Raw genomic sequence first — 16,346 nt, 5'->3', positions numbered from 1 at the left:
GTATTCAGTTGGCTGAATTTTCAGACTGATCATTAATGTCTAACTAGCACCTAGATCAAGTAACAGAACATTGTCAGTTCCCCAGTAGTCCCCTCATACTCACTTCTGTCCACTACCTGCCTTTCCCACCATGATAAATCACTATCTTGACTTCTAATGTATATCTTAATTTCAGTTGTTTTGGTAATTAAATGAAATCATACAGTATGAATTCTCCATGCCATGTCTTCTTACACTCCACATTGTGTTTGTGAAATTTCTATCATCGTGTGTAGCTGTGATTTATTCTCACTGTGATGTAGTGTTCCATTTATCAATATTCTACAATTTATCCATTCTTTTGTTGCTAGGTCCTCAAATTATATATTAATGCCCAATTATTATTCTTGTCAAATTTACATTTAACTTTGACTACTATAATGTTAAAACTGCTTTTATTGTGAGTTGGTAATATAAGTATCTTTTCCTTATTTCTTATAAAAAGTTTATAAGAAATATTGTTTTGCCTCTTATAGGATGATTGTAGAGTTGTCTTGGCAAAACAGGAAATTACAAGGTTACTGGAAACATTGCAGAAACAGCAGCAGCAGTTTACAGAAGTTGCAGATCACATTCAGTTGGATGCCAGCATCCCTGTCACTTTTACAAAGGTAATGTACTGTACTTTATTTTTAGGTATTTTTTTCTGACAAATCATAATTGATTTACATTTCATGATAATCATCTTAGAGAGACAACCATGAAATTCATGAATTAGGGGCTTTTTAAGAAAACTTTTATCAGTGGAAAATAGAAATGGTGTGCTCACTTTGGCAGCACATATACTAAAATTGGAATAAGAAGATTAGCATGGCCCCTGTGCAAGAATGGCACACAAATTTGTGAAGTGCACCATATTTTTAAATTTAAAAAAGTAAAAATAAGAAAATATAAATAGTATATATATGGTATATATAATGAATCTTTCTATATCCATCACCCACTTGAGCAATTATAAACTTATTTCATCTCGCCTTTTACCTACTCCTTTTTCTACTTGCAATCTCCCAGTGTATTTTGAAGCAAATCCCAATATCATATAATTTCATCCCAACATCTTATTTCATCTATGAAATATTTTAGGGTGTATCTTCAAAAGATAAGGACTCTTTTTAAAAACATAATTGGGGCCAGGTGCAGTGGCTCACACCTGTAATCCCAGCACTTTGGGAGGTCGAGGCGGGTGGATCACCTGAGGTCAGGAGTTTGAGACCAGCCCGACCAACATGGAGAAACCCTGTCTCTACTAAAAATACAAAATTTTTTGCTTAGTGGTGCATGCCTGTAATCTCAGCTACTTGGGAGGCTGAGGCAGGAGAATCATTTGAAACCAGGGGGCAGAGGTTACAGTGAGGTGAGATCACGCCACTGCACTCCAGCCTGGGTAACAAGAGCAACACTCCGCCTCAAAAACAAAAGAAAACAAACATAATTGGGCATGGTGGCATACCTTATAGTCCCAGTTACTCAGGAGGCTGAGGCAAGAGGATGGTTTGAGCCCAAGACTTCAATACCAGCCTGGGCAACATAGTGAAACTCCCATCACTTAAAAAAAAAAGCCAAAATATCATTATTACACAAAAAAAGTTTAATAATGAATCTCTAATATTTTCACTAATATTATCAACTATGGTTAGTATTCCAATTTCCCAGATTGTTTTCAAAACAATTTTTTTAATGGTTGCTTTATTTTAGATACAATCCAAACAAGTTTCATACTTGGGATTTGGTTGATATATTTAAGCTTCTTTTAAAGTGGGTTCTCCCTGATTGAAAAATGTTCATGTGTACCATTTTGCTTTCTATTTTTAGGGGCTGTTTTTTAAAAAAATTAATTATGTTTTCACAATTATGTGAAATGTTTATGTGATCCAGAGTCAAATGTCCAAAGCAAGGTTTATTCAGAGAAATCTAGCTTTTATGCCTGTTCCTTCTACCCTTTTTACTTCGTTCCCCATAGAAAATCATTTAGAATTTTTTCTTAGTTTTAGTCATCATTTTAAAAAGTATAGAGAAATGTGTTCATATATTTGTATGTACACTACTTGGATTTAAAAGGTGGAATACCTTACACACTTTTTTGTCCCTGCTCTTTTCACTTAACTGTACATCCTAAACGTTACTCTGTAGCAGTATAAAGTGACATTTTTTGTTCCTTTCTCCAGCTGCAAGGTAATTCATTGTGAGGATATACCACATTTATTTATTGTGGTAAAAAACACATAATAAAAAATTTGCTATCTATCTCAACCATTTAGAAGTGTACAGTTCAGTACTGTTAAGTATACATTGTTAAACATATCCAGAAATTTTTCATTTTGTAAAACTGAAACTATACCCTTTAAACAATTCCCCTCTGCCCCGCTCATTGGTCCCTGGTAACCACTATTGTATTTTCCCTTATGAATTTGACTAGATACCTCATATAAGTGTAATCATACAGTATTTGCCTTTTTGTGGCTGGCTTATTCCACTTGGCCTATCATCAGAATTCATCCATATTGTAACATGTGAAAGGATTGTCTTCCATTTTAAGGCCGAGTAATATTCCATTGCATGTGGGATATGGTTTGGCTGTGTCCCCACCCAAATCTCAACTTGACTTGTATCTCCCAGGATTCCCACATGTTGTGGGAAGGATCGAGGGGGAGGTAATTGAATAATGGAGGCCGGTCTTTCCCGTGCTATTCTTGTGATATTGAATAAATCTCATGAGATCTGATGTGCTTATTAGGGGGTTTCCGCTTTTGCTTCTTCCTCATTTTTCTCTTGTCACCACCATGTAAGAAGTGCCTTTTGCCCCCCTCATGATTCTGAGGCCTCCCGAGCCATGTGGAACTGTAAGTCCAATTAAACCTCTTTTTGTTCCCAGTTTCGGGTATGTCTTTATCGGCAGCATGAAAATGGACTAATACAGTAAATTGGTACCAGTAGAGTGGGGCATTGCTGAAAGGATACTCAAAAATGTGCAAATAACTTTGGGTAACAGGTAGAGGTTGGAACAGTTTGGAGGGCTAAGAAGAAGACAGGAAAATGTGGGAAAGTTTGGAACTTCCTAGAGACTCATTGAATGACTTTGACAAAAGTACTGATAATGATGTGGACAATGAAATCCAGGCTGAGGTATTCTAAGAGGGAGACGAGGAACTTGTTGGGAACTGGAACAAAGGTGACTCTTGTTATGTTTTAGCAAAGAGACTGGTGGCATTTGCCTAGAGATTTGTGGAACTTTGAACTTGAGAGAGATGATTTAGGGTATCTGGTGGAAGAAGTTTCTAGGCAGCAAAAGCATTCAAGAGGTGACTTGGGTTCTATTAAAGGTCTTCAGTTTTATAAGGGAAGTAGAGCATAAGAGTTTGGAAAATTTGCAGCCTGATTGTGTGATAGAAAAGAAAAACCCATTTTCTGGGGAAAAATTCAAGCTAGCTGCAGAAGTTTATGTAAGTAGCAAGGAACCTAATGTTAATACCTAAGACCAAAGGGAAAATGTCTCCAGGCCATGTCAGAGATCTTCATGGCAGCACCTCCCATCACAGGCCTGGAGGCCCAGGAGGAAAAAGTAGTTTCGTGGGCTGGGCCCGGGGTTCCCATGCTGTGTGCAGCCTAGGGACTTGGTGCCCTGTGTCCCAGCCACTCTAGCTGTGGCTGAAAGGGGCCAACATAGAGCTCAGGCTGTGGCTTCAGAGGGTGGAATCCCCCAGCCTTGGCAGCTTCTGTGTGGTGTTGAGCCTGTGGTGCACAGAAGTCAAGAATTGAGGTTTGGGAACCTCTGCTTAGATTTCAGAAGATGCGTTGAAACACCTAGATGCCTAGGCAGAAGTTTGCTGTAGGGGCAGGGTTTGGAGGGACCAGGGGCAGAATGATATGCTTCAGCTGTGCCCCCACCCAAATCTCAACTTGAGTTGTATCTCCCAGAATCCCCACGTTTTGTAGGAGGGACCCAGGGTGAGGTAATTGAATCATGGGAGCTGGTCTTTCCTCTGCTATTCTTGTGATAGTGATTAAGTCTCACGAGATCTCATGGGTTTATCAGGGGTTTCCGCTTTTGCTTCTTCCTCATTTTTCTCTTGCCCTTGCCATGTAAGAAGTGCTTTTTGCCTCCTGTCATGATTCTGAGGCCTCCCCAGCCATGTGGAACTATAAGTCTAATTAAACCTCTTTTTCTTCCCAGTCTCGGGTGTGTCTTTATCAGCAGCATGAAAATGGACTAATACAATGTGTGTACCACATTTTGTTTGTTCATTCATCTGTTGATGGAAACTTGAGTTGCTTCTACTTCTTGGTTTACTGGGAATAGTGCTGCTGTGCACGTGAGTGTAAAAATATCTCCTCAAGACCCCGCTTTCATGGTCTTTTGGATATATATCAAGAAGTGAAGTTGGTAGATCATATAGTAGTTCTGTTTTTAATTTTTTGAGGAAACACCATACTGTTTTCCATAATGATTGCACCATATTACAATTCCACCAGTGGTGCACAGGATGCAATTTCTCCACATTTTCACCAACATTTGTTATTTTCTGTTTTTGGATAGTAGCCATCCTGATTGGTTTGAAATGATACTTTATTTGTTTTGATATCCATATCTCTGATGACTAATGCCGTTGACCATCTTTTCATATAATTGTTGGCCATCTGTATATTGCCTTGAATATGTCTATTTTAATCCTTCACTCACTTTTTGATTGGGTTGACTGTTTTTGTTGTTTAATTGTAGGAGTTCTTTATATATTCAGGATATTAATTCCCTATCAGATCTGTGACTTTCAAATACTTTCTCCCATTTCATAGGTTGATTTTTCACTCTGTTAACTGTGTCATTTTATGCACAAAAATTTTAAATTCGATGTTGTCTCATTTGTTTTTGCTTTTTTTTTTTTTAAACTGTGCTTTTGGTATATCCATGAAGTCATTCTCAAATGCAATGTCATGAGGCTTTTCCTTTGTTTTTTCTTCTAGGAGTTTTATGGTTTGGGGTCTTAAGTTTATGGCTTTAATCCATTTTGAGTTAATTTTTGTAGGTGGCGTAAGATACACAACATCCTTTTGCATGTAGCTATCCAGTTTCCCCGCATCATTTATTGAAGAGACTGTCTTTTCATTGAGTGGTCCTGGTACCCTTGTTGAAGATCATGTGACCCTATTCCTGAGGGTTTATTTCTGGGCTCTCTCTTCTATTCTGTTGGTTTGTATGTCTCATCTTTATGCCAGTACCACATAGTTTTCATTATTGTAGCTGATATGGCTTAGATCTATGTTCCTGTCCAAATCTTATGTCCAGTTGTAATCCCCAATGTTGAAGTGGGGCCTGGTTGGAGGTGATGGCAGTTTCTCATGAATGGTTTAGTATCATCCCCCTTGGTACTGCCTTTGCCATAATAGGTGAGTTCTCATGAGATCTGATCTTTTAAAACTGTGTGGCACCTCCCCCACCCTCTCTCTTGCTCCTGCTCCTGCCATGTGAAATGCGTCACTCCCTCTTTGCTTTCCACGATGATTGTGAGTTTCCTGAGGCTTCCCCTGAAGCCAGACTGATGCCAGCATCATGCTTCCTGTACAACCTATGGAACTGTGAGCCAATTAAACTTTTCTTTATAAATTACCCAGTCTTAGGTATTTCTTCAGAGCAGTGCAAAAACAGAACAAGCTTTGTGATATATTTTGAAGTAAGGAAGTGTGAGTCCTCCAACTGTTTTCTTTTTCAAAATTGTTTTGGCTATTCAGGGTCACTTGAGCTTCCATATAAATTTTAGTTTAATTTTTTCTATCTCTGCAAAAAACATGATTGGGATTTTGATAGGGATTGCATTGAATCTATATAAATTACCTGGGGTAGTATTCACTTCTTAATATTATGTCTTTCTATCCATGGACATGGAATGTCTATTTATGTCTTAATTTATTTTAGTAATGTTTTGTAGTTTTTAGTGTACAAGTCTTTCACCCTCTTGGTTAGGTGTATGCCTACATATTACATTGGTGCAAAAGTAATTGTGGTTTTTGCCATTAAAAGTACTGGCAAAAGCCACAGTTACTTTTGCACCAACATAATATCCAAGTCTTTCACCATCTTGGTTGAGTTTATTCCTAAGTATCTTAAACTTTTTTTTCTCTACATGTTCAGAGAAACTTCTTTAGTCATGAACTATAAAAAGTATCCCCGAAAGTATAATTTTGATGCGATTGTAAGTAGAATTGTTTTATTAATTTCCTTTTGGGTTTTTTATCATTAATGTATAGAAATGCAACTGATTTTCATGTTGATTTTATATCCTGAAACTTTGTTGACTTTATTCTTTCTAATAGGTCTTTTTGTGTGGACTGTTCAGGGTTTTCTACATAAAAGATCATACCATCTGTGAAGAGATATAATTTTACATCTTCCTTTACAATTTGGATGACTTTTGTTATTTTTCTTGCCTAATTGCTCTGTGGGTATCTTCTTGTTCTTTATCTTGGAGAAAAAGCTTTCAGTTTTTTGAGTATGATGTTAGCTGTGGGCATTTCATATATAATGTATGTTACACGGAGGCAGTTTCCTTCTATTCCTAGTTTGTCAAATGTATTTATTGTGAAAGGGTATTGAATTTTGTCAAATGCTTTTTCTGCAACTATTGAGATGATTACGGGTTTTTTTTACCTCTCATTCTGTATATTACGCTGATTGATAAGGAATAATTCTTGCCTTCCAGGTATAAAGCCCATTTAGTCATGGTGTACAATCCCTTTAATGTGTGTTTTTTTTGTTTTTTGGTTTTTTTTTGAGGCGGAGTTTTGCTCTTGTTGCCCAGGCTAGAGTGCAGTGGCGCGATCTTGGCTCATTGCAACCTCTGCCTTCTGGGTTCAAGTGATTCTCCTGCCTCAGCCTCCCAAGTTGCTGGGATTACAGGCACGCGCCACCATGCCTGGGTAATTTTGTATTTTTAGTAGAGACAGGGTTTCTCCATGTTGGTCAGGCTGGTCTCGAACTCTCGACCTCAGGTGATCCACCCCCCTTGGCCTCCCAAAGTGCTGGGATTACAGGCGTGAGCCACCGCACCTGGCCTAATGTGTTGTTGAATTCAGTTTGCTAGTATTTTGTAGTTTCCCCCTGGTTGCACCTCATCCTCATTATGTCAGATATGGGGAAGGGCAGGGATGAGTGCACAGAATGCCCCAAATTTTATTACCCCCTTCACTGGAATGCCTTCTTGGTTTTATGGCTTGGGTGCTGTAGCTTCTTAACTATTCTCTAGAGTTCTCACGGAAGTAGTTCTGTTCCATATATTGTTTTATTTCTGAGGTGTATAACTGGACTTAAGTATAGATTTGGAGCCATCATATAGATGGTAATTAAAGCTCGTGAAGAGAGTGAAAATACGTAGAATGAGAAGGGGCCTCATACAGACCTTCAAGAATACCAACATTTAAGAGCTAGATAAAAGAAAAATTAGAAGGAGCATCCAAAAATGGGATAAAACCAAACCAGGAAAAGTTTGTATCATAAAAGCCAAGCAAAGAGTGCTCAAAGGAGTAGGCAAAAATAACACATATATTTTGGGAACTGTTGTAAGAACTTTTGTATGTATTTTAAAAAATTAATCCTTTTAATAATCCTATGTAAATTTTGTACTATTTTAGTCCTCCTTTTAAGAGATGAAAGAAGTGAAGCAGAGAAATCATGTAGCTAGTAATATATAAAAATGTTCAATATAGCATTATTTGTAATATCATAAAACCAGAAATTACCTAAAATCTATCAGTTGGGGGTTTAAATTATGGTTTATGAAATGTAAAGAAGCCATTAAAAGAAAAAGGTTGGTCCATATGTATTGAAAGGATTCCATAATATACTGTTGAGTGAAACACATTAGTTTCAATGTGCGGGTGATGCTTTTTAAAAAAAAAAACTTTTTTGTTTGTGTATGTTGGCCAGTATGTGCATGGGAAAGTGTCTGTAGGGATATACATCAGATTCACAGTAGAGATTTCTGGGAATTGAGCAGCACTTTTCATTTTAATTAATTTAGCCCTATTGTGAGTTTTTTAGTATAGCATAAAAACATGTTTAAATAAGATTTAAAGAGGATTCATTTGAGTTAGAAAATCTGAGAAAATTAAGTGGGTGTGTTATATTCTGTTATACAAAGACAAAGTGGTCAGTTTTACTAAGGAAAGATTTAGCCATGGGGAAGGAGTTCATCTTCTTGAGATCATGGGATTTTGAGGAATACAATTCAGATTGCAATGGTTGAGGAATGAATAGGAGATGTAGAAATAATAAAGGTGCTAAATGCTATTACTTCCTAACTGCATGTCAAACATATTTAAAAATATTTAAATCATAGGATAATCGAGTTCACATTGGGCCAAAAATGGAAATTCGGGTCGTTACATTAGGATTGGATGGTGCTGGAAAAACTACTATCTTGTTTAAGTTAAAACAGGATGAATTCATGCAGCCCATTCCAACAATTGGTAAGTATGAATATTGGTTTTTACCTTAAAGAACAGTTAATAGACAAACCCTAGCTTACAGCCGAGTTCTTGGGGTCTTATTTGATACTGATCTGTCATGGTGGTGGGCTCTTTTCTGGCTTTAAGATATCAGCATCTCAGAGAAAAAAATGTAAGATTGTATGGCTATGGGATTGAAATGTGGATGGGGATAAAAAGAATCAGAGTATTGGTGGGACAGTTGGAAGGAATAGAGGATTGGTGATCCTGGCTGAGGGTGTGGGGTGGGGGGTGGTAGTGGAACAGAGCTTGAAGGTACATGGATCCCAAGGTCCCAAGGACCTTGGTGGAGGTTTAGAGGGCTAGGAGCTGTTACAGGTATACATTCTCCATGTAGGAGTAGGAATGGGGTTGATTAGGCTTCAGTAGATATTGCTGCATATAGATAATTGATAAGTCACAGTTATAAACTGGGGGGTTGTCTGTGTTTGATGTGTCATTCATTGTAAATATAAATATAAAAGTAACTTTTTTTAAAAACAGGTTTTAATGTGGAAACTGTAGAATATAAAAATCTGAAATTCACTATTTGGGATGTAGGTGGAAAACACAAATTAAGACCATTGTGGAAACATTATTACCTCAATACTCAAGGTGAGAGTTAAAAATGACATTTAATTTTTCACATTTTTAGGATGACAGTTTTGAGTGTACTGATTTAACTAGCAAAACTGATACGTGTAAGTCCTTGACTGTATACTTAAGTACCAGTGGCCAGTTTCTTATCTTGTAAAAAATGAAAATAGAAAGATTACGATATGTACTTTTAGTTTATTCCTGATAAACCATTATTACAGAATAAAAGCCATACGTACCTTAGATACATAGTCAGTTAACAGTACTCTTGCTTCTCTTAACAGAGAATGTATATTATCAGTATTATATGGGTGTGATTGCTGGTAGTGTCGTGGTATAGAGTTGAATTTATATTGTATGATTCTGCTGAATTCAGTTAAACTCAACATTTATCCCATTATAATCTCACTATAGCCCCACTCCCACATTTCTTTCACAAATAGTTGTTACCTGCAGAAGAATTTACAGTGGCTTGCTTTTGACCAAACTGTATTATATCATATGTATACTCTACATAGGTTTTAGTCACATTGGGGTCTTATTCTACACTTTTGCCTCATAGACCACAACATAGAGCTTACGCTCATGCCACTTATTCTGTATGTTATCCTGCTTTCCACTAAGATGAGAGACTGAACAATTATTTTTACTTTGGGATTTTTGGTATTTAGTATGACCCATAATTAATAGAAAACATGTATTTTGTTTTTGAGACAGAATCTTGCTTTGTTGCCCAGGCAGGAGTACAGTGGCATGACTGCAGTTCACTGCCACCTCTGTCTCCTGGGCTCAAGCAGTCTTCCCACCTTAGCCTCCCAAGTAGCTAGGACTACAGGGGTATGCCACCACATTCAGCTAATTTTTAAATTGTTTTTTTTGTAGAGACAAGGTCTCACTATATTGCCCAGGGGTCTCAAACTCCTGGGCTCAAGTGATCCTCTCACCTCAGCCTCCCAAAGTGCTGGGATTATAGTTGTGAGCCACTGTGCCCTACAAAAATGAAATTTTGAATATGAGGAATGGTTGAAAGTCTGGGGATAGTTAACTTAGACATAATACTTTAGAGAGATAAAAATGGTGATGGTTTTTGTCTTTTAGTCTTTTATTCAAAGACTAAATATTACAAAAGTAGTATTCGAAGAACAAGTAGCATCAGTAGGTAGAGGATCATGAGGCCTATTTTGCAATTTGTTATGTAAAAAATGTTATTTGATATACAGACCAGTTTGCATTTGATAGAGCAAGTGTTGTAAATCCTTTCATAGATGGGGAAACTAAACCTGAGAAGTTATGTAAACTACTTGAAATCATATCGTTAATTTTTTGTAGGTACCCCTGCCATACTAGGCAGACTCTGTGTGAAAATAATGATGGTAGACAAACTCTAGCCATAATAATGATGTCATTAAATATTTGGTTCATTTACTGAACTTTAGCAAGTGACTAATTAGTATTTTGGGTTTTTTATTTGTTTCTTTTTTGGGTAGCTGTTGTGTTTGTTGTAGATAGCAGTCATAGAGACAGAATTAGTGAAGCACACAGTGAACTTGCAAAGTTGTTAACAGAAAAAGAACTCCGAGATGCTCTGCTCCTGATTTTTGCTAACAAACAGGTAATGCATTTTTATATTGGAATATTTATTTTAGTAGTTTTGTGCATGTCATAAAGTAACTGGAAATATTTCAGAAGACAGTCAGTTCCATAGATATTTATAAAGTTTCTTCTGTGTATTTTGAGTACAATCTATGTGAAAATGCTGTGCTGGGTACCTGGGAGTATACAAAATAGAAATAAGGTAGTTAATGCTCACCAGAAACTCTTGTATATGCATATGAACCCATAAATGAGATACGAATACAAAGAAAACTGATAAGTAACTTCAGTAACACAGTGTTATGGGAATTAGGAGAGTAGTTCTAAATGTGGCATGTTGTAAGATTGTAAAATGTAGGATTTGAGTTGAAATTATGGATGAGGCTGAGTCAGTATGTGAAAGGAAGAACATCATAGAGAAGATAATAGCATGAATGTTTTTAGTTTAGGGAACATCAAGCAGATCTTCATGTCAGGTCCAGGTAGAGGATGAAGAGAATTTAGAATAACAGACAAGGCCATGCTGTAAAGGTCTGACAGGGCTAGACTGAGAAATTTAGGTTTTATTCTATGAGCAAAGAGGAGTCATCAAAATGTTGGATTAGTGGGTAATAAGATCATATCAGTGTTTTAATACTGTAATTCTGGGGGTAGAATGAATCAGGGCAAAGGACTGGAGACAGGGAGATGCAGTAAGTTGCTTAAATAATTCAAGTGAGCATTAACAAGAGTCTGAATTTGATGAATAGAAAGGCGGAGGCAGATGGAAAAGACTTTGAGGTAGAACTGGTGACCGAATGGGGAGGATGAAGGACTGGGAGTAGCTGAAGATTCCTAGGCCTTGAGCCTTTCTAGGAGGATGAGATGCTTTTAAGTAGAGGTAGGAGAGTAGAAGTGGAGCAGAGGAGATGTCATGGGAGGGGAAGAGTAGGATGAAGAATAAAGAATTTTCCCCTTAATAAAAAAAAGCAAACTATTAAGAACTGGTATATTTAAGACATGCAAATAAGTCAGTGAAATACCATTTTGTGCTCATCAGATAAAGATGAAAGTGTTTTGTAATTCTCAGGCTTATATACACTATTACTATTATTATTATTATTATTATTATTATTGAGACTGAGTCTTGCTCTGTGTCACCAGGCTGGAGTGCGGTGGCACAACCTCTGCTCACTGCAGCCTCCCCTTCCTTGGTTCAAGCGATTCTCCTGCCTCAGCCTCCCAAGTAGTTGGGATTACAGGTGCTTGCTACCACACCCGGCTAATTTTTGTATTTTTAGTGGATTCGGGGTTTCATCGTGGTGGTCAGGCTGGTCTCAAACTCCTGACCTCAAGTGATCTGCCCGCCTCATCCTCTCACTGTTGGTAGGTTATTAAACTGAGACATTTTCTTGGAGGACAATTTGGCAATACTCATCAAAGTCCTTTACTTTGCAATTCTACCTTTATGTATCTGGTAGACAAATATCCGGAGGTTATCCTACAGATAACTTTGCAAATATACATAAATGTATGTCAACTTATTTTTGTGTATGTATGCTTATGTATGTACGTGTGTGTATATATATGGATTTATAATAGCACATAAGCACAAAACTTCAATCTGAACTTTCAGTATAGGACTGATTAAATTATGTTGCAGCCACACAATGGAAGGAAATTCTGAGCAGACCATCTGTGCTGATAATGGAAAGATACTCATCTTCAACATGTTTATGTAAAAAACAAAAAACCCTGCAAGTTATAGAAAGTCTAAACTATGTTCCTGTTTGTGTCTATTTGCATGAGTGTGCATGGAAATTTTCTGGAAAAATATGTTGTTACTGGTGGTTGCTCCTGGGAAGTTGGGGCAGTGGGTGTTCAGAGTGGGAATGTAGTGAACTCTTCAATATATAACCCTATATATAAACCATTTATTAAGGTTTCCATGTGTTAATTTTTTTTTTTTTTTTAAGTTGATGCCTTACATTTAGGCAGGCCGGGCGTGGTGGCTCATGCCTGTAATCCTTGCATTTTGGGAGGCTGAGGTTGGTGGATCACTTGAGGTCAGGAGTTCGAGACCAGCCTGGCTAACATGGTGAAACCCTGTCTCTACTAAAAATACAAAAAAATTAGCCAGACATGGTGGCACGTGCCTGTAATCCCAGCTACTTGGGATGCCAAAGCAGGAGAATCGCTTGAACCAGGAGGCAGAGGTTGCAGTGAGCCAAGATCATGTCACTGCACTCCAGCCTGGGTGACAGAGTGAGACTCCGTCTCATAAGATAAAAAAATTACTTAGGCAGTATGTTTCCATTTAGGTTGCAAGGCCTTTATTGATTTCATTGTTAAGCTAGCCTTACAAAATATATACATACACACACATATAAATTAGTTAAACCAAACTATTTTTTTCTATTCTTATTAATCAGAATAATTACTGAAAGATGAGTCTAGGTTTTTTGTTTAGGCTTCTGTTAGAACAAATAATTTGGATGGACTGATAAAAAATATGTGTATATCTTTCAGGATGTTGCTGGAGCACTGTCAGTAGAAGAAATCACTGAACTACTCAGTCTCCATAAATTATGCTGTGGCCGTAGCTGGTATATCCAGGGCTGTGATGCTCGAAGTGGTATGGGACTGTATGAAGGGTTGGACTGGCTCTCACGGCAACTTGTGGCTGCTGGAGTACTGGATGTTGCTTGATTTTAAATGCAGCAGTTGTTTGAAGTTTTATGGTTAAGAGTAACTTTGCAACTAATATGTTTTAGGAAATTATACATCTCAAAAGATGGTAATTTAGGATATATATATATAAATATAAAGGAATCTTGGATTGGATTGGGAATTCAGCACACTGCTTTAAAAAAATTTTGTGGCAAAATTAAATTTCTAATTGAGCAGATTAGATTGAAGTAAATAGAAATTTATTGAATATACATTCTTTTAAAAAGTATATTTGTTATTTAAGTTTTTCAGATAATGTGACCAATGTACTGGGAAAGAGGTAGTCACAGAGAAAGGGTAAGTGAAGGTTTATTCTTTCAGTGAAAAAAAAATAGCCAATTGAGTGCCTAATGAGACCTCTGTGTGAAGCAAGTGAAGTATAGCTGCTTCTTTTAACCTGCCTTTTCACTGAATGTTGGCAGTATTTAGTAGTAGAAATGACGGTTGCTTAATGAAATAGAATCCAAACTACATCTTTGGATAATAGGATTACTTTATGTTTAAGTTCAGAGTTAACAGAACACCTTTAATGCTAAGAACTATAAGGTATAGAAAATTAATATTTTATATAGTGTTTTATTAACTTTCTCCTACAGCATTTTGTATAAAACACAGTGAGACAGAGTGAATTGTTACCTAATTAGGCTTGTCAGATTAGTAATAAACTGAACAGTAATAAAACTGTGAAAGTAATTGGATCTTCATTTATGAAAGACCCATTTTCAGGACTGAACCTAGGTCAGAGTTCTAAATTGGTCCTTCTATTTTCAACATATTTAAAGTAATATTTCTTTCTAATATAATACTGCATCCTTTGTGGGAATGACTATAGGTAAAATGTAGTAAGTTACACAGAACCAGGGTTGGCTTTATGTAAAAGCTAGTGACCTAAATTGAAAACGAACTTTAAGAGAAGTTGTTAGTACAGTGGGGAATGCTTATTACTTACTTCAAACTGTTTCCCAAAATAAGTGCATTTATTTTGACAATAAAACTTAAGGCTCTTCATGAAAAGGCCTTGAAAAGTTACTCTAGAGGAAGAATGTCTAAAGGAAAAAAAAAAAATTCAAAAAGTTTACATTAACTATTCAGTGTTGTGAGTAAATAAAAATGTGTGCTCTTTACTGTTTTTCATTTTTAAAGGATACTCTCTTACTATGGAAGCACGATTTATTTAAATAGGTACATTGAGATTTTGTGTGTGTGTTTTTTTTAAATGTTCTGATACATTAGGATGAAGTTAAATCTTAAATCTCATTAGTTGAATTGTTATAAGGACAGTGATGTCTGGTAACAAGATGTGACTTTTTGGTAGCACTGTTTTGGTTCAGTCTTTTCAAATCTATTTTTGTTTGTTTAAAAACAATACAACTTTTAAAAAACAAAGCATTAAAAAAAAAGCCTATCAGTGTTATGGGCAATATGTAAATAAGTAAATATAATATTTCATCCTTTATTTTTCAGGTAAAAGGTCATGCTGTTACAAGTGTAGTTTGTGTGCATAAATAATACTTCTGAATTAAATTATTTAATATTTGACTGATTTCAATAACTGTGAAAAATAAAAAAGGTGTTGTATTGCTTGTGAGAACTTGAACTGTACTAGTTAATTGAAGAAAAAAAAAGTGTAACACTAAGGTGAACTTGCTTCCCTTTTCACCAATTTTGCTAAACTTTGTAATGCATTGTTAGCATATAACTGAACACAATTTAAAAATTGTGCCTATACCTGATTATAATGTATGTATAACGGTAGGTGTTTGTGTGTGATTCCTTTTTAAAGAAATATTTTCCTCAAGCTCCTATTACTATTTGTGGTTGTGGTTGTATTATTTCACTAATCATTAGTTAAGACTGTGCTAGTCTCCCCTGGGAAACTAAGACAGCTGTTTTAAATACAGTATATTAGAAATTTTCCTAATAGCTCTGAATTTCTGTATTAGGTCTAAATATTACTGTATGGTTATATAAAGCAGATATGTCAAGTGTATAGCCCTAGTCTATAATTCAGGAATGCTTTATAACCATCAGAAGCCATTATTTGCACTACATATATGATAAGTATAGACAGCAATAAAATGTTAAGATCATTTTTAAGAAGTCTTATCATTCTTGAAAGTCTCTTTCTTGAACCATCTATCTAGTATTAGTAGTAGTTAGTAACCAATTTAAGAAGTCATTATTTGTGCTGTGGTTGAGAGAAAATAAAACAAAATGGGTATGGGTTGACATGCCTGTCAAATTTGAGATACAGTTTATTTGATACAGCAAAATTTTAGAAATAATGTTTTGAATTTGCAACATAGGCCACATTTACTTATGAGAACAGATACTACACTTGATCTTAGCCAAAAGGCCGAGAAGTGATGTGCAGGCCATATTTAAATAAGTAATATAACCATAGTGTTTTGAAGGCGGAGCTAAAGTTTTACATTAACAAAGTGAAACTTTGTTACTGCCTTTTAAATTTTAAATGTAAACTTGTTTCATAAGAAAACACAGCATTTTAAATGATCATTTTAGAAAATGGCTTGCAAAACTTAGCCACAGCTCATGAACTAATACTGCTAAGAGAAAGGCTTTTTATGTAACATTAGGATACTTCTCAACTGGCAAAGTGGTAGCAGGGAAGAAGACAGCTGTATTCTTCCCTAAAAGAATAAAGGATGAAAAGGACTAATGAATAAGAATGAAATTATATCCTGATAACTTAAAACATGCTTTTAAAAAGACATGGACAATGTATGTTTTTAGGTCTGCCACTTAAGTTTTTAGCATTAATGGAAAAATTCATTAGTCAAATATGGTTTTCACTCAAAGCAAAATAATTGTATTTGTTGGGGAATGAGGCATCATCACCACTTGGTGGCAATATTACCAAAAATTTAGATTAAATTTTTAGGAATGAATAAAGCTAGGTAGGTAAGTCTAAA

The 16,346-nt window shown here is 36.1% G+C and overlaps 1 protein-coding gene and 2 pseudogenes across 5 annotated transcripts in view; 2 read left to right on the top strand and 1 right to left on the bottom strand.

Moving 5' to 3' along the window:
• TRIM23 (tripartite motif containing 23) overlaps positions 1-15,513 on the top strand; it is a 35,397-nt gene extending 19,884 nt beyond the window's left edge. For 2 of the 5 annotated variants that reach the window (XM_025388627.1, XM_025388626.1), the window contains 5 exons: positions 516-650; positions 8,367-8,496; positions 9,019-9,129; positions 10,599-10,723; positions 13,213-15,513. In XM_025388627.1, coding sequence (XP_025244412.1) covers positions 516-650; positions 8,367-8,496; positions 9,019-9,129; positions 10,599-10,723; positions 13,213-13,392 — 681 coding nt within the window. In that variant the 3' untranslated portion in view covers positions 13,393-15,513. The remainder of the gene's footprint in view (positions 1-515; positions 651-8,366; positions 8,497-9,018; positions 9,130-10,598; positions 10,724-13,212) is intronic. The other 3 variants (XM_025388629.1, XM_025388628.1, XM_025388630.1) reach the window with 3 other exon arrangements.
• LOC112627174 lies at positions 801-901 on the top strand (annotated as a pseudogene).
• A 119-nt stretch (positions 15,514-15,632) lies between the features above and the next one.
• LOC112627314 lies at positions 15,633-15,781 on the bottom strand (annotated as a pseudogene).
• Between the last annotated feature and the right edge of the window lie 565 nt (positions 15,782-16,346).

This window comes from Theropithecus gelada, chromosome 6 (assembly GCF_003255815.1).
Source record: "Theropithecus gelada isolate Dixy chromosome 6, Tgel_1.0, whole genome shotgun sequence".
NCBI classification, from domain to species: Eukaryota; Metazoa; Chordata; class Mammalia; order Primates; family Cercopithecidae; genus Theropithecus; species Theropithecus gelada.
This window is presented reverse-complemented; position numbering and strand designations above follow the sequence as displayed.